General features: G+C 38.4%; 3 protein-coding genes across 5 annotated transcripts; 2 read left to right on the top strand and 1 right to left on the bottom strand.

The window, feature by feature from the left end:
* Nucleotides 1-531: 531 nt before the first annotated feature.
* Nucleotides 532-5,713, top strand: LOC105059097 (uncharacterized). Of its 2 annotated transcripts, none has more exons than XM_010942303.4 (5): nucleotides 532-772; nucleotides 4,519-4,633; nucleotides 4,725-4,814; nucleotides 5,091-5,189; nucleotides 5,302-5,713. In XM_010942303.4, exons 1-5 carry the CDS (start codon nucleotides 705-707, stop codon nucleotides 5,401-5,403), a joined length of 474 nt encoding a protein of 157 aa, XP_010940605.1. In that variant the 5' UTR covers nucleotides 532-704; the 3' UTR covers nucleotides 5,404-5,713. The 2 variants fall into 2 exon arrangements, with proteins under 2 accessions (XP_010940605.1, XP_073106436.1); XM_073250335.1 differs by lacking the exon at nucleotides 532-772 and adding an exon at nucleotides 1,802-2,611.
* Nucleotides 5,714-7,555: 1,842 nt separating this feature from the next.
* LOC105059096 (uncharacterized) lies at nucleotides 7,556-15,675 on the top strand. Its single transcript, XM_010942298.4, has 8 exons — nucleotides 7,556-7,845; nucleotides 9,262-9,579; nucleotides 10,297-10,496; nucleotides 10,965-11,315; nucleotides 11,434-11,634; nucleotides 11,737-11,807; nucleotides 13,734-13,873; nucleotides 14,987-15,675. Exons 1-8 carry the CDS (start codon nucleotides 7,815-7,817, stop codon nucleotides 15,313-15,315), a joined length of 1,641 nt encoding a protein of 546 aa, XP_010940600.1. The 5' UTR covers nucleotides 7,556-7,814; the 3' UTR covers nucleotides 15,316-15,675.
* Nucleotides 15,676-16,091: 416 nt separating this feature from the next.
* On the bottom strand, nucleotides 16,092-17,913 carry LOC105059095 (peptidyl-prolyl cis-trans isomerase CYP19-3). 2 transcript variants are annotated; one of them, XM_010942294.2, is made up of 2 exons: nucleotides 17,800-17,913; nucleotides 16,092-16,847 (listed from the first exon to the last, which is right to left on the bottom strand). In XM_010942294.2, exon 2 carries the CDS (start codon nucleotides 16,807-16,809, stop codon nucleotides 16,285-16,287), a length of 525 nt encoding a protein of 174 aa, XP_010940596.1. In that variant the 5' UTR covers nucleotides 16,810-16,847; nucleotides 17,800-17,913; the 3' UTR covers nucleotides 16,092-16,284. The 2 variants fall into 2 exon arrangements, with proteins under 2 accessions (XP_010940596.1, XP_010940597.1); XM_010942295.3 differs by having other exon boundaries at nucleotides 17,753-17,878.
* Between the last annotated feature and the right edge of the window lie 512 nt (nucleotides 17,914-18,425).

The raw sequence follows: 18,425 nt of genomic DNA, 5'->3' as shown, positions 1-18,425 counted from the left end.
CCGGATCTGGGTTCAACCAATAATTTTTAAATGTTAAGGGTTCAAAATGGTGTTAAAATGCTTTCCAAAACAGAGTATTGTGACGTTCCCATCAATTCAAACCCTTCATAAAACGTTCCTTCTTACCTACGCTACCCCTCAATTTCACCGACTTTGATCGATTAAACCATCCAATGAGGGAGGGCCCTTGATTACCAGGTCCATCAACGGGACCACAAGATCCGTGGTCCCCCACTCCAAACTACGAGGCGGGAAACCTATAGGGCGCGGAAGGATAATTCCGACGGCTCGAGGCGGGAAAGCCATGGAACACGGAATGATGATTCCGACGGTTCTGATCGTTTACCAAGATTCCTGATGATCTGATGGAAATATCCGACGGTCCAGATTGATTTTCCTTTGGACTCAACTTCACGTAACAGCAGCCCGCGTCCAAGACCTCAGTGGCAGTTCAGTTATTTGACCACAGGACGAGGGCATCTATTTTAAGCGAAACCCCTTCTCTTATACGACGTGTCCCGTGCTTTGAAATGGTGGCCAAGCGCCTCTCGTCCCAAATCCTCCAAACTGGTGAGAGAGCCTCCTACAATCCGATTAAAGCGAGGCGGAGCGAGCGAGATCTCTCCCACTCCCTCTCGCTCTCTCTTATTCTCGATCTCGCTCTCGCTCCGTGTTCTTGGGAACCTTCGTCGTCGTGGGCGAAGATGGGGTTCTTGTCGTTCGCTGGGAGAGTTCTTTTCGCCTCGTTCTTCGTCCTGACCGCTTACCAGGAGTAAGCCTCGGTCTTCTCTTCTCTTTAGATCCGCAATCTTGTTAAGCCGGCCATGGTTTTGATTTCTTTGGTCTTGCTCCTGCTTCTCGGTTAAATTGGACGAATTCTAGGGTTTGAATTCTGCTTTCGTTATGCTTTAGAGCACGATCTTAACTTTTTCATCGTCTATCGAGAGAAAGGAATAAGAGGAAAAGCTGGATTTTTGCTTGGTTCCCTTCTTCTTCTTCTTTTTCTTTCCCGTCCATGGATCAGCATATTGATGCTTTTTTTTTTCCGGTGGTGGTGGTGGTGGTTGTGGGGGGGGGGGGGGGGGGGGGGTGCGGTGGCGGAGGTAAACGCTAGGCTTCTGTGGTTATTTGGGTTTTGTATGGATTTATTGCAGCTTTTGTGTGGATATGGTGATTCTGATCTTTCATTTATTTTTTTTCTTCTCTTCCTAATCTGTCTCGCTTCAGCTTGTTGTTCGCCTAAATTGGTTTCCTATGTTGGGTAACATGTATTATAGTTTGGAATTAGTGTTTCTAATACTATAGATGGGTCCTCTGAATCTCTCATACGGTAATGTAACATGTAATGTTCACACTGTGGCGTGGGTTACCGCCACCATTTGGTAGGGGAAATCTATAGCATATTTAACTAAACAGTCCTGTGCTATTTAGTGGTTTTTCATATTCATACTGTCCAAATTAGCAAATAAAGAGATGCCACCGTTGACTGTTCTTCAGACTAGAAAGTGGGAGTAAATGAAATTTTTGGCCTAGGATTGTGGGAAAGAAATAGCTTTTGCATGCTTCAATTCAAGTTGTATGCACTGTCATCTAGCTTCGTTCTTGGACCTCCATTGGTGAGATGGTTGAGACTCATAGAAGTCGTCTAAGATGCAGAAGGTATAGCTTTTGCTGCCCCCCCGCACCCCTCACCCACCCCCCCCCCCCCCCCCCCCCCCCCACAACACCCCCCACCAAAAAAAAGAAAAAAAAAAAGGGAGCAAAATTGCATTTACAGGGAGCCTTTTGCATCAATCATGCATTGCTCTGACACATCAATCGTATTAGGCTTACCGGTTAGCATCTAGGTGGGTTTCCATGAGATCATCCTTCCATTCACCTCCAACAAACCTTTGTCCTGGATGAGATGGGTGGAGTGGTCTCTCTTTTGGTCATTGGTGCAATTCTATGTCAAGGAGGGGAGCTAAGAATGCAAAAGGCCTACTTGAGCTTGAGTAAACTAAAGGTGGAGATAAGGTGACAGTGTGGTCATAGTTGTCAGCCTTAAGTGGTTGTAGAAAAGCCGTTCCTCCCATCTTTGCGGGGCAACCTCCATAGTGTAAGTGAAGGCATTTATGATATCTTAGATGGTTCCTATGTTGGCAACCACATGGTTGGCCAGGAGGATGGTGTAGTTGGGGGCAGGTTTTTGAACCAGGTCTCAGTTTGGTTTCAGTCCCCCAAAGAGTTTTGGTTTCGATAGTTTCAGCTATTTTAGTAGAACGCTCCAAGTTTCATGATTTAGAAAAATTGAAAAATTTAGAAATTAAAAAAATAAATCAAGACCAGTTACCTGACAACATTTTGTTTTATTTTAAGTACACTGGAGTCAGTCAACAGTTTGGTGAAATGGAAGGACCCACTGGCCTAACCAATGACCAGTTTGGTGAAACAAATGAAAAGTTGGTTATGCCCTAACCGCTGACCAACTTGTACTCTTGCGGTGTATTGTCTTGATGTTTGCTTTTGCACCATCCTTTGGCATAGGGTACTTGGGGAGGATGTTAGTGTTTATCTTTAGTTTCTCTATACTATCTTTGGAACTATTCAATGCCTTCTTTTTATATCATAGGTGCTGTTCTGAGAATTGGATATTTCTATTTTTCACTTTTTACTTGATCGATATGTTGTCTATGTGTTCCTTTTTATTTTTAATGCTAGGGTTTAAGTTTGCCAGGTTTTGTGAGGATTTAGGTGCAATTGATGTTCCTATTTGGTTATTTGAGCATTTTAAATCTCTTTTTTTGTGCTCCTGTTTTGGTAATTGTTTCTTTTTTCTTAAAAAATCCTTTCCCTAATCTGTCTTGCTTCTGTAGATTATGAGTGAAAATCATGATGCATATTGTATTTTGAAGTTGATTCTTTTGATTGGTATGGGGTTCTCTCATTTGGCAAATCTGAATACTTAGGCAAGATTTCCTTTGCCTTCCCTTTAGTATGGAGTGTTTGCCTTAGATTCGAATTTCATCTGACATTTATGGCTACATTTTCAGTATTTTGCTTTCTGTCCTCGCATGATTCTATCTAGTTTATGCTGCTGTATTTTATTGTTCTGTCATTAATTTAGATAACTCTACCAAATACTGCTCATCTATTCCTCATTCTAAAACTCTTTGTTATTTGCTTTCCCTTTTAGAAATGTTAATAGCCACCAATAGCAGGTTTAATGGTGTTGATAGGACCTTTCAACAAAGAGATACACACACATATACATATAGATGCAGACATACGTACAAATATGTAAGTGCATATTTGTGTATACTTATGTACTTAGATATATGGTTGTATGTGCTTTGGCATGAAATATTTAGAAGGACATTTTTGATTGTTGGTTTTCATGAGTGGTGAAGCAGACATGTAATCATGTTTGGATTAACTGGCTCGAAATAGTTCAAGCCTTCTTTTTTTTTGCGGATTATACTTTTCAATGGTGGTCTTTCACTGGATGTGGGTGTACCTATCATTGGAAATTTTCTTAGGACAGGATGATGCTTATTGTTGGTTTGATGGTGGATCTCACTTGGTTGACTTTGTGACATATAGATTGCCATGTGCTAAGCATTATTCCTCGATCAAATATGATCTTTTTGTTAAATCAAATGAAATCGTTACTTCTGCTATCACATATAGGCAGTACATTGTACATAGATGCGCACTTTGGGATTTGTTTGTTCTTGTCATGTTCATAGAGGTAGTGGCATGATGAATTCATTCTGTGTAGTGCTACAAAGTATAAGATCGAAAGTAAGTTTTTTCCCTTTAGTTTAATTTCTTGAAAGCTACACATCATCACATTTTGCAGGGCTCTTTATAATTAAACCTATCTTAAGTGCAGTTTGGATAACTTACTTTTACTTTATTATTTTGCTCATGTTGAAATTTTGATACCTATCAAAATGTTTTATATGGTATGTAGTTTCAAGGATCAACCTTCTTTATATGTTTTATCCTACATTAGTAGAAGAACATGAGAGTTCAAGGAACAACATTTCTCTTATGGGATGGCATATCCTTTATGATATGAAGGTTCATTCAAAATCTTGAAACCTCTCCTACAAAATGGGGGAAAATCTTGAAACGTCAAGTCATCCCTGTTATTGGAAGAATGAGAAGAAGAAATGGCAAAGGCCATTTTCTAGCTCTTTTGCCTTCTTAGACTTTGTAGTAAGTGATGTACGAAAATGTTATATAATCTTGGTCTGCTTGAAGTTCTCAAATGATCATTTTAAGCTGTCAATTGCTGACTACAAATTTACAAGGGCAAAGTAGGTATTCAAAGGGAAATATCAAGCTCCTCCTTTTTTTCTGAATCTCTATACCTGAAAATAGGTTTATTATTTCTGTCTCACTTGATAATTACCTTTCTTTGCTAATAATTGTCTGGCAGTTGGCTTTGCATGTAACATGTCAGGAAGCTGATTATAACATGATTGATTTTAGGCAACATTGGTTTGTACTAATGCTTAGTTTCCTGTTCAGTTTTTCTGAGTTTGGACTTGATGGTGGGTCGGCAGCTAAGGCCTTAGCTCCCAAATATGACCTTTTCATGAATTATGTGTCCTTGCATTTGGGAGTTAAAGTACCAGAAGTTGATGTTAGTATCTGCTTTCTTTCTATTCCATTTCTTTTCCCATCCAAAATTCATGGGCTATTTCACTAATGTATATTCTTTTATTTCCCTTCAGATTAAACATATTGTAACTGCTACCATAGCTCTGAGAGGGCTTGGAGGCATTCTGTTTATCTTCAGCAGTTCGTTTGGAGCTTATCTTTTGGTCTGTAATCCTTGTTCCTTTTTTAGCTTCATTTGTCTTTTAAAGCTTTGCATGATAGCTGAAAAAAAATTGGTTTCGGAGAGGAGGATAAATTTGCCAGTGGTCAGATGATCTAAAACTGATAAATTGGGTTCTTTTGTCCAAGTTGTCCTTTACTAACTATTGTTAGTAATTATCTAATTTAGTACACTAGACTTGCTGCATCTTGTGTGGGCTATAAGGTTATTCTAGTCACTCCTGAGATTTGGTGGTGCTGAAACCGTTGCTTTATTGCAGCTTTTGTATCTGGCATTGGTCACGCCCATTTTGTTTGACTTCTATAACTATGACATTGAGAAGCGGGAGTTCGTACAACTTTTTCTCAAGTTTACACAGGTGTGATTCTTTACTTCCCATGTGTCGTAACCATTTATTTACGCTACCAGATTCTTGGCATAAATTTCTGCATTGAAATTAATAATTTATTGGTGTTGAGTTATTGCTGCAGAATTTGGCCCTATTTGGCGCCACACTTTTCTTCATTGGGATGAAGAACTCAATGCCAAAGAAGCAACCCAAGAACAAGACTCCCAAAACGAAGATAACATGAAACAAAGCCGGGGGCTGGTTGATGTATTCGGGGAAGCGGGTGACACCGTGGTGATTTTATATTCACAGACAGTTGCCTCTACGAATCCACAACAGCCATTTCATTCTGTGCTTATATTAGTGTTCCTTTTTTGTGTGTTTTTTGCCCTCTTCTTGTTTTTGGGAGGTGTTTGCAGTCAGACGCTGCATCTGAGATGTGAGTGGCAGTGTAGGATTATGTTGTATAATTCATTCCTTCAGTTTGATCAAAAAGAGCATATTTGTATCTTGAGGTTGTCCTGAAGTATGAAGAAAGGTTTTTGTTTTTGGTATTTCTTTGTGGATTAGTTTGAAGCTTTGGACCTGCAGTTGAAGAGAAGTGGGTAGTGTTGTTTAGCCGCGCCGTGGGGCTGGTAATGCGAGGATTGAGTTAAGATGTAATGTGGGTCACTTTTGTGAACCTTCATGACTTTTGCGCCATTATATTCCATTCCAATTTGTATCTCCTCTCAGGTAGTTGCACTAGCCCAAAAGCTCGTGTATGTGGTAGTTGGAGCAGCTATTTAGCTTTGTTTTCTGGGGCTAACCGAGTATCCTAACCGGTAATGTCATCAAATTTGGTCGGATCCGGTTTCATCTGCTGTGATCTGATGATCCTGGAGCTGCCCGAGTTTCATCTGCTTCGTTTTCTCGAGCTACCTGAGCGTCCTAAACGGTAATGTCCTCAAAGTTGGTCGGGTCCGGTTTCATTTGCTGTGATCTGATGATCCTGGGCAAGGGAGGACTCGAATCCAATCAATACCAGTCTCGATCCCTGCTGTCCACCCTGCCGCAGCCACGGTGAGAGTGCAAAATCATGACAGAGCCGGTCTTTACATTTTTTAGACTTAGGACTAAATGAAAAAAAATGAGACCTTCTCTATTAAAAATTAACATACTTTAAATATTAATTATCATTGAAAAATTAATCTACGTGTAATAATTTTCTATAGATATATTCGTTAAGCAGTATATAAAATCTATCATTAATCTATTTAATTATTTTTTTATTATAATATTATAGAAAGACATCTTTGCATCCTATTGGAACATCAATATAAGGTCTAGGCCTGGAGCGGTCGTCCAGTTTGACCTGCCCCAGGGCCGGCCCTGCAATCTGAATAGATTGGACCATCAAGACCTCCCATATTCAAATCCCTCACCCTAGTTACTCAGAGAAGAATTACATTCTGAATCCTGCCCAGCCATACGGGACTTGAAGCACTGCGCTTGTAGCTGGAGGGGAAGAAGACTATGAATCTCTTTAAAAAGAAAATTCTTTGTGCATCATGGATGGCGTAGAAAATCCGACGTAAAGCATACCGTCTTATTCAATCGATCCACGTAATCATCATTTTCCGATACTCATTTAATACTAATATTTTTATTTTTTCGTTTGAAATTTTGAATGATGAAAATATCTATTTTTTTTTGAAAAAATTATGATATTCTGTGTCGATATTATGACATTCTGTGTTGAAATTATGATTTTCTGCATAGGATATCATAATTTTTCACAAGATGTCATAATTTTTAAAGAAGGAAAGAGATATTTTCGTTATTCAAAATTTCAAACAAAAAAGTAAAATCGTAGACATTAAATGCGTATTAGAAAGTAGTGACTATATAGCCTAATAAAATAAAGCGGTATGCTCTATGTCGGATTTTCTACACTGTGGGAGTGTACAAAGAATTTCTCCTCTTTAAAGGAGAAACCATGCAGCTCGCCCGACCAGAGCGCACTTTGGATGGGCCTGAATCTGATGTTTCAGCCCTATAATCAAAATCTCTTAAATATCCTTATAAGTTTACAAATTTACATCCCTAATCTAATTCTGTTGCCTCCTTGCCTCGTCATGCTTTCTCACCGTGCCACTGGCTCCCCCTCTCACCGCCATTGACCATCCGCCTTCTCCGCTCGCTGCCACCGCGACGTCCGAATGGACCGAATCTATGGGACTCGGGCATTTTGGTTACGTATGGGCTGAGTCCAATCTGAGATCGACCTGGCCCGCCCAATAAGCAGATCCCAAGAAGAAGAACCGCAGCGGCATGAAACCTTTTGATTTGATTGCCACGCGTCCGTTGTCCGGGTAACCATCCAGATATGCGGCGGCATATGCCTTCGTGTCTCGGACTGAGATTGAGGGGTGGATGCAATGACCGACGGGGGAGGTCCCGCACCGAAATAGTTCTGCTCTCTGAGCTTGGAGGATAGAGGAGCCCGTCACGGCTCGATCTGGCCTCGACCCGGTCTGAGAGAAAGAGAGCTCTCCAGAGAGTACTGGGTACCTCGCAACCTGTCGTCGCTCGTCGAGAAACCTAGAGGCGGAGAGCACGTTAGTGGATCGCATTCGGCATCCCCCCGGTCTCCGCCCAGCTTTCCCACCAATAATGGCCAAGCGACTCCTCCTCCACCATCTCAGTATCTCTCTCTGCCCTAATTCTTTTCGGGTTATTGGCTCTATTTTTTTTATTCGATTGTAGTTGCCTGAATATTCTTTCTGTTCTTCCACTCTAAAACACTCACTTTTCTCTTCCGAACCCATAAGAACAAGATATTTTAAAGGGTTCGCCGCGAGGGTTTCATCCCATTCGAATTCTCTGCGCTCTCTCTGTTGTTTTGGCCCCTCCTCACCTTCTGATGCTCCTTAGGAGATACTTCTCTATTATTTGCCCGCTCATTTTTGTAGTGTTTGATTAAATGATAGCCGATTCCAAGACCAGATTTCTTTGACGAGTTATGCTATTCATATTATGTTTGATTGTATAATTTCATATGTACTCAAAACATTCGCTACATTAAAGTTTGTATATTTTAGATGTTTTACAACGAACTGTTCGTGCCTTTTACTTTCTCAGCCACTGAGCAAACAGGTTACCAAACTTCTCCATCAAGGAGGGAAAAATGGGAAAATCCATGCCCTCTCTCTTATGTATGTAGACTAGGGTATAGTCAAGTGGATCTTCACTCAGATTTAGTCAAGTCATGATTGGATGATGAAAGTCCAACATCGATGATCCGAGATGTTGGATGTGATCTACTATCTTTAATCTACTTACGCACAAAAAATTATGCGATTTAGAGATCCATGGCCTATGCATCAAGTGATAAAAAATTGGACAATAAATATAATGAAATAACATTTGTCCTTTACCAATCAATGCATGGGCTAGGAGTCTTCAAATCACATGGCATCTAAGAAATTTATAGGTAAAAGATCATATTCAACATTTTGGATCATCAATAATGGATTGCCATTGTCCAATCATGAGGATCCTAATCTACCTCTATGTATACCTATATGTATATGCTAGGAGTCTCTAAATCACACAATTTTGGTATGTAAGCAATTTAGAGGTAGTAGATCATATCAAACAGCTTGGATCATCAATTTTAGATCCTCGTCGTCCAACAATGACCTGACCAGATCCTAGTCATACATACATATATAAAGGGCCAACTAGGTTTGATTGAAATCTTTAATCCTTTTCTTAGTTAATTGAACTCACAGATTTAATTTAGTTATATGCATTTTTGAAACAGTTTTAGCAAACAAGATTCTTCTTAGCAAAGACTACCTGGTGTTTTAGATGGAATCAGAACATTTTTTGTATACCTATGAGTGTAAGCTAGATCTTATGTGGTATGAGCACATTAATTTAATTCCATATGTTCTATTTCAAAATAAGTTACGAAATAAGCAACGTGACTTTGATTCCAGAACCCTCAAGCTTGCAATCAGCTGAGCTAAGATCTTGAAACAAGTTTCAAATTTAGCAAGGGTGACATATTTTTGAGTAATATGTTCTATGTTGAAACGTTTTCTTTCTCATACAGATTCTAGCATGCGTCTTATGAGAAAAGAAGATTCTTGTCGGCAACTTGCATCTGGTGTTCTGAACCGATGGCTATCACAACTTCCCAAATCTGAGAAAAAGGAGAAAGTAGGGGCCAAGGATCTGAGTACAAATGAGGAAAGACTGCCAGATTCTGTGAAAACCAACCTGAATGAACCTGGTAATTATGATCCAGTGCTTGTCAAAGATGGTTCTGATGATGAAGAACTGAATAGCTGGAAGTGGAAACTGGAACTTGCTTGGCTCTCTAAAGCTCTTGAACCAGCAATGCAATTTTATAAGTGGGCATCTTCTACAGGTTCTTTGTTTTGTATCTTCCTTTTCTCCTTCACTTCCATCTAAGTGTATAGACATCCATCATCATTGTATTTCGTTGAGCAATTTCCCTTCTCCCATATTATCTTCCATTTAAACAAATATTGATGTCTAAAGCATTATTCATCTCTTTTTATTATCATTTGTATAATGCACACTCATTAGTGGTCCGATGTTAGGGACTGGTTTTCTATGATGACATGCATGCATATATATTAGGCATGAAATTTGACATCATGGAAATCTCATGCTATACTTTACAGGGTCAGTTTGCAAGTCATCGCTCTTTTTATTTCCATTCATTGGTTGATCTATTAGCAAGCCTGAAGTCGGTTTATATTAGGTGAAATGCCAGGGCAGGCATGTGTTATTTCAGTATGGGCATTGAGATATAAATGTTGATGTATCAGCTAATACACTTCTAGATCAGCCCGGAATTTGACATTTCCATTGTAGCAAATATGGAAGTGGGGAAAAAATATTAATATTGTATGATTAACTTATGACATAATGAAACTGATAAGCAACACTAAACAACGTAGATTCAAGATATATCAAACATATTGCATCAGGCTATAAATGAAGTTGCGGGTGTGGGTTATTTTATCATTTTGTAATCCTTACAGTAAGTCTTCTCTTATAATAAAATAGATCCTACTATGCTCTCCAGCTATGGATGCTAATTGAGTAGTAACTGCAGGAACTCATGAAAAGCAGAAAGCACCGTCAAGCACTCATTCTTTTACTGAGATTCTTACCAATCTTCAGCGGAGTAAAATCAGCGTCCAGGACTGGAGCCTTAGTGATCTTACAGTTGGTTTGTACCTCATTTACTTGAGCCAAGCTTCGGCCGAGAAGGTCGAGGATTTCAAGGGGATTCAGATCTTTTCAGATGCTATAGTAATTTCTTGTTCTTTGGTTCTTATCACATTGGTTAATTTATATTATCATTAGATTTCTTGTTTCCTTATAAAATTACAGCACATCTGGGTATCTATTTGGACCTTTACCAGTGGTTTGGATTTTTTTATACATCAACTGTGTACATATTTTCAGTTTAGATTGAAAAAAGAAAAGTGAGAAATTGGACTAACTTTTAATTAAAATGTGACTTGATATTTTGGCTCTCTTGGCCCAAATTCTAACATCAAGAGTATCTGATCTGCTGTTTCTTAGAGACTTTTGAATGTATATTTATTAGTGAAATATCTCAGTGATTGATTTGAACTTCATTGAGATGTCACCTTATATAGAAATTTGTTGGTAATGCTGTTAAAAGGTAATTGACACTTCTTTACTTTTAAATCTGTTAGAACTTGGAAGGATATTATGATCTGCTAACTTGCACAATTTTATGGTTTCTGCTAGGTTCAAGAACTAATTTATCACATTGAACTAGCAAAGGGGGCTTATAAAGAAAATGCAACTGGTCTTGCGCGCCATAGCATGCTTCGAGAAAGGAACATCGTAAAGTTTGTAAAAGATTCCAGTGTGATGAGGCCTGGATACTATATTGGGATTGATACCCGTCATAAATTAGTAATTCTTGGGATTCGTGGGACTCATACTGTTTATGACCTTATTACTGATGTAGTTGCTTCAAGTGATTCAAAAGTGTCATTTGAAGGCTTCTCAACCCACTTTGGGACAGCCGAAGCTGCTCGTTGGTACCTTGACCATGAAATGCAAACTATTAAAAAATGCTTAGAGAAACACAAGGTGACGAGGAAACTTACTGTCCTTTAGTTGTTCTTACTAATTTACTTTTAATTTTAAATTTGCTTGCATAATTGTGGTACCTACATTCATTATACTCGAAAGCCTAATTTATGGACAGGATTATAGGTTAAGGCTAGTAGGACATTCCCTTGGAGGTGCCACTGCTGCACTACTTGCTATAATGCTACGAAAGAAGTCAGCAGAAGAGCTTGGATTTAGTCCTGATATTGTTTCTGCTGTTGGATTTGGAACCCCACCTTGTGTATCCAAAGAACTTGCTGAAAGCTGCGCCAGCTATGTTTCAACTGTTGTATTACAGGTTGGAAGTTATGACACTTTGATCCGATGAATCGTTTTCTGACTGCAGTTTCTCATTGCAGCATGATGCCTTGCATTTTTGTTCTTTTATTTCCCTCTGCAGGATGATATAATTCCCAGATTAAGTGCTGCTTCACTGACAAGATTGCGAAATGAAATTCTTGAAACTGATTGGTAATTATCTAGAAACATTGTTAGCCTTCTTCAACTATGATATTGAAGTTAGTTATGTATATGTCACACACACACACACACACACACACACACACACACACACACACACGTATATAGAAAGCTGGATTTGACTATACTCAAGTGGATCTCCACTTAGATCTGGATATGTCTATATTGGGCAATGGAGGCCCTACATTGATGATTTAAGCCATTGGATGTGCTCTACTACCATTAAACTATTTACACATAAAAAATCATATACCTTGAAAGGCCCTAGCCTATACATCAAGTTATAATATAGATATATATATATATATAACTATTTACACATAAAAAATCATATACCTTGAAAGCCCCTAGCCTATACATCAAGTTATAATATATATATATATAAAAGCAATTTAAAGGTAGTAGATCACATTTAACAGCTTGAATCATCGATATGGACCTCCATCATTCCAATCTAGACCTAACTGGATCTGAGTGGAGATCCAATCAAGTGTAGCCAAGTCTAGCTCCATACATGCATATATACATGCACGCATACATATGTGTGTGTGGGGTCTAGGTTACCTTTTGGAGATCTTTAGCTTGCAAGAGCAAATATGCATATGAGTTTGTGTAAAAGAAATGTTTAATCAACAATTGTGCACCCACAGACCCACACACACACATGGTAAGGAATATGTATTCAACGTGACAGAAGGGATTGTGCAAGATTTTGCAAAAACTAGCAGTTAGCAATAAATTGAGGGATGTATTTGATGTCTGTATATCTTGAACAAATCTTGAAGTTATGTAAGCGCTCTTACACGTATCATGCATTTAAAATATATAGAAACTTAGATTTGATGTGAAACTTTAATAGAGATGATTTGATAGAAAAGTCAGGATAGTACCTCCAATTTGGGTGCTCTCGGTATCTGCCGGCCAAATGCGGAGTTCCTATCTAACTTTCAGATCATTGTGATACTAAGGCTGCCTGAACCTGTTAGACTTCCAGGAGGAGACTTAATTCATACTGAGTGATATAATATGACATCACATAATGAGCATTTAAAATACATGGAACCTCAGATTTGATGTGAAACTAAATAGTGACAATCTGATAGGAAATTCAGGATGGTGCCTCCAGTTTGAGTGCTTCCAGTATCTGCCAGCCAAATGTGGAGTTTCTTTTTTAACATTATGATGTTGAGGCTACTTGATCTGTTAGATAGACTTCTGGGTTCAGGGGGCTTATTGATTCAATATGACATCTTGGCATGGCTTTTTGAAAAAAAAAAATATGTTGAACCTTTTTTTTCCCTAATACTTGGCTAAAAGAAGCAATTTTAAGCAAACTGGTTAAGCATTTTGACCAAACTAACAGCCTCTGGTTATTGATAGAAGAGTAATACAATATTCCCACCACTCTATGTTAAGATAAGCCTATTTGAACCATGTTTTTTCTATATGAAACGTATTATTTGGCATACTCCTTTAGATGGTATCTTTCTCCACCCTCCTCCCTCCTGCCTTCCTTCTGCCATGCTGTCCCTTTGAGTAATTTAAAAAAGAAATCCTTGTTTTGTTTCAGAAATGCTTAAATAGAGACAGTCCTTTATTTGAACTTTATTATCATTTGATGGTGCATCCATTTGTCAACAATATGTTTACAGTCAGCATTGCCTATGATAATATGGAGCAAGCCGAACTTTAAGGTATAACAAAAATATAAAGTACCAGCCACTAGGTGATGTTTGTGAAGAGAGTGTTGTTCATTGAATTCTGTTTAGAGCACAAATTTAGATGCTCAATTCTGCATAAAATCCACATTTTATCTATTTTTATTTTATATATTTTAACTATGATTGTCATGTTCAGTAGGTAAGAATGCTCGATGTCGTAGTATTTTTATTCCAGGCAATTTCCTTAAATTTTCAGGATGAGTGTTTTAGAGAAGGAAGACTGGAAAGGCATTGTAGATTTAGTTACAAATGCTAAGCAAGTCATGTCTTCAGTTCAAGATGTGGCCCGGAAACTTGCTGATTATGCCAAGTTTAGGAGCAAATCAAAAACTTCAGGTAAGCTTCTTAAATATTTCACATGGGGTAGAAGTAGTGTTTTGTAGCTCATGAACAGAGATCACCGGTAATCTCCTTCATTCTTCCCATGGAACCTCTCTCATGGTTGATTGGCAGTTTGTCAAGCTGCTAGATTATCATAGTAGGCTATTGTAGGCTAGTAGCTTTATTGGATATACGTTACTGCCAAGCCTGCTATGTGTTTCACTCTTCTATATTACATGACTAATGTTTATACTTTATACCAAGACATTACTATAGCAAACAGTTATCCTTTCAATTGCTGAACCTTCCAACCTGCACTAGTATATGATTTGCCTTGTAGATAATACAAACTTGACACAGACCACCTTTCATATTCCAAAAATGTGCTAGAATATTATGATGCAGAAATTTAAGTCTGCATGACTTGCTTGATTATATCAATTCAATTAACTATCAAGATGAATCATAGTCTGGTAAAATAGGCTATCCACTGTCTTCTATATGTCCCATGATCATTGGATATTACTTAAGTTGCTATAAGCTGTATGTCATATCCATTGGAGTGTCAATCACCTTATTTTTTAAACGTATCAAGATTTTGTAGTACATTCTCTGAGACCATGTGACTTATTCTGGCCATCTTTTGACTCCAAGGAGGGATGCATAAACTTAAAGATGTACGTGCCTGCATGTGTGTGTGTGTGTGTGAGAGAGAGAGAGAGAGCTAAGTTGTGTTTAAAATCTTGTCAGTGCCAAATAATTGATGGTGAGAATTTATATTGTTGATCTGGATGCTTAGATATATTGGATTCATAACTCCATCGATGTGGAGGCTTTGTATCCATGCTTTAAACATGTGTTGGGATTAGTCATTGTCTGGCTTGTTTCGAAATATCTAAGCGTCTTGGTTGATTGCCTTGCCAGGCCAATTATTGAAATACTGGATCTTTCACCCTGAATAATATCTTTTTATTTTGTTTTGGTATTGTTAATGTCATTCGTTTTTTGCTGTTAACTGAAGCATATTCCAATGTCATCTCTGAAGTCTTCATCTAGTCTCACAGAGCACTTGGAACTCCTGCATGACTTGTATATTCTTTATCTGATGTGGCCTGCCGTTGTTGACAGACATATCTTCTAGGAAAGATGCCTCCCCGCTGCGGAAGCTCCAAGAAGAATCTCAAGCCATTGCTAAACAAGCGGGAGCTGTTCCAGAGGAGCTTTTCACCCCAGGGACACTGTATTACTTGAAACGAGAGATCGATGATATAGGTGGTAACATGAGAAGTAGAGAATCCTACATGCTCTGGAAGAGGCATCCAGGCGAACATTTCCAGAGGATATTACTTTCCAGTAACTTAATTTCTGATCATAAATGTGATAGCCATTATTATGCTCTAAGGGATGTGCTCAAAAGCCTGCCGGTATCCGATGAAAAAGCCCATTTTAAGATATGATAGACATCTCTGAAGAATTGATCGAGTCCGGGATAAATGCCTAGAGTTAACTGCAAGGGGTTGATTATAAAGTCGGATATGCCATCTCCATCCCGAGTTTTAAGGTTTGGGGCTGTCACGTAGGTTATGCTTCAGGAAATTCACAAAATTTTTGTTTTTCTGTACATTGTGGGAGATGGATGTCAGGAAAAATTGGTCCATCCATTCGATTTTTTGATATCTGGTTCATATAAGAGTTGGTGTTCATTTCTTTTTTGGTCAGATAAGTGCACTTGGGCAGTGATCTATTGTCTTATCATTGGTCCATAACGATTATATGTAATAGGCGTTATCCCTAAGCATCAGGGAATTGCTCTTCTATTCGGCTGAAATTGAATTGGATATTATTATATTTATATTTATATTTATTTTATTTAATAAATATAAATATATATATGAATATTATTTGAATATAAAAATTTATATTTATTTTAAATAAATATGGATATAATTTGGATATTGAAAATACGAGTAAGATTATAGATATAAATTAGATAATTAAATTTTATAATTATAAAATTAAAATATTATTAAATAGATAATAAATTAAGTTAATAATATATTTATATTATTATATTTTTTAAAAAAAATTAATAAATATTATAATTTAACTATCCATATCTATTTTTTTTTTACTTATATAAATGTTAGCCGGTTGCTCAAATTGCTATCACATCTGGTGGCTTTTTTGGCCAAAAAATTCAGTATTATTTAAATGTTAATATAGCTCTGAAGGATGAGAAAATTCAAAATATTTTTTTATAACAATCTAGTTGTTGTGTTCAAAATATTGGCTCCTCAAACTTCCGAGCGTCTTCAAATCACTCTCGAGATACCTTAATCAAAAACAATAAGATGCCAAGCTACAGGCCAAATCATATTACATAATTCAGTAACCCCACACAACATAACAGTCTTTACAAAGACAAATCAGTTTTCTGTGATCTGTCCGCAATCTTCGATCACCACCGGCGAAGAAGTCCTCCCACCTTCAGAACCCACCTTCTCCATTGCCTGCACCACGCTGTAGCCATCGATAACCTTCCCAAACACCACATGCTTCCCATCGAGCCATGCAGTCTTTTCGGTGCAGATGAAGAACTGGGATCCATTCGTGTTGGGACCAGCATTGGCCATGGATAGCACCCCTGGACCGGTGTGCTTCTTCTTGAAGTTCTCATCCTCAAACTTGAGGCCATAGATGGATTCACCACCAGTTCCATTGCCCCTGGTGAAGTCCCCACCCTGGCACATGAAGTTGGGGATGATGCGATGGAAGGTGGAGCCCTTGTAGTGCAATGGCTTGCCCGATCTCCCGATCCCCTTCTCTCCGGTGCAGAGACACCGGAAATTCTCAGCAGTTTTAGGGGTGACATCGGCAAACAGCTCCATCAAAATGCGACCGGCTTTTGCCCTTCCAATCAGTATATCAAAGAATACTTTGGGGTTTGCCATTCTTTGGAAAGAGCAGAGAATGCGTCCGGTAAATCTTTCTGTCCAAATTGAACGTAGTAAGATTTCTTCAAAAACAGAGCAAGTTTCATAGAGAATAAAACACACAAAAATCTGTCCATTGACCCAAATATATATACTGATAAATGACTAAAATAAAAACTGAAAAAGGGATTACAGAAAGAAATTATTACTATTTCGCATCACTAACACAAGAAGTTACTCTAGAGAGATAGAGAGAACTTATGACAGCGAAATGAACACATGGGATGTTTTATTTTTATTTTAAAAAAACATTTTTAGTAAAAAAAAAAAAAACTGATGCAAAATCTGCTTCAAGTACTCGGATGAAATTCTAAAAATCGGAATATTTGAGGGCGAGAGGCAACATTTAAGCAAGAGAAGAGGGAGACGAGGTATCTCTCTAATATATGTGGATCAGCATGCCTTTTAATTTAAAAACTTCTTGGAATTATTAGGAATTTGGTGCAAACTCTGGTTACAGCTTCGCATGAGCTAACGAGAATCAGTATTCCTGCGAAATTCTTATCGAGATAAATTGAAGTGAAAGGTTATAGCAAAAAATCCATTACGCTGTTCCATAAAAATGGATGAAAGAACAGAGCGAATAAAAATGTGATCTTTTCCACACTCGGTCAAAAAATACATGAAATTATGCGAATGATGAAACGATCTCCGTCTTCCTCACATGACTTCCAAGAACAAAAGGATTGGAAGTGGATATTTGATGGGAGAGACAATTCTATATAGCACAAGTTTTGAGCTCAACAGGCGTACGACTTCGCCTCCAAGCCTTCGATATGTGCTTCCTCTTCTTCTCTGTTCCCAATTCTTGAGTTCCCAAGATATATGAAGAAGTTGAGGAATTTGAGGGATTGCGAAAAACCAAATTATGATCAAACCGAAAAGATCGAAATAGACGTACAGATAACATATGGAGTGCAGCGCAGATGAGAAGAATAAAAATCGTACCCTTTGGGAGGGAGAAAGAAGGGAGGCGTCCCTGGGGTCAGGGTTTTGGGTTTAGGGAGAAGGGAAGGCCTTATAAATCCTAGGGTTAGGGTTGCGGAGAAAGGCCATTCCGTCTTTTGGATGGGTGAATTGACGAATAACTCCCGTGCTCGGATTAGGCCGTGGTTGAGCCTGGCTGTTCTCATCTGAAGCCCGGACGATGAATCGCTGGATCGAATTGGCCCAGCTATGCCGACAGGCCCATCCCACTTCCATGATCTTGCATTCTTCATTTAAGCTACCCAATGACCCAAAACCAGCCCAGGTCTTAAACCCCTGTCACTTTGTATGACAGCCAGTGATGATGCACCTAATGGAGGCAGAGGAAGAAGCAAAGGATTCATTTCTGACTTTAATTAAAAATGAGTGATACCATGCAATCCATTTCAAAATTTGTGAGGTCTTCCCTGCAAAAAGAAAACATTGAGTTAGGTATAATTTAATATGAAGGGACATGTACGTGTACGTGGCTACTAGACTTCTCCAATCTCCTCTCATTTGTTGTTGCATAACCAAAAAGGCAGGAGGTTGTGTGTTGTCAACGTCTTCACGGCCGAAAGGCAATAACTTTTAAGATCACAATGCAT

This window comes from Elaeis guineensis, chromosome 16, assembly GCF_000442705.2.
Source record: "Elaeis guineensis isolate ETL-2024a chromosome 16, EG11, whole genome shotgun sequence".
Classification (NCBI taxonomy): Eukaryota; Viridiplantae; Streptophyta; class Magnoliopsida; order Arecales; family Arecaceae; genus Elaeis; species Elaeis guineensis.
This window is presented reverse-complemented; position numbering and strand designations above follow the sequence as displayed.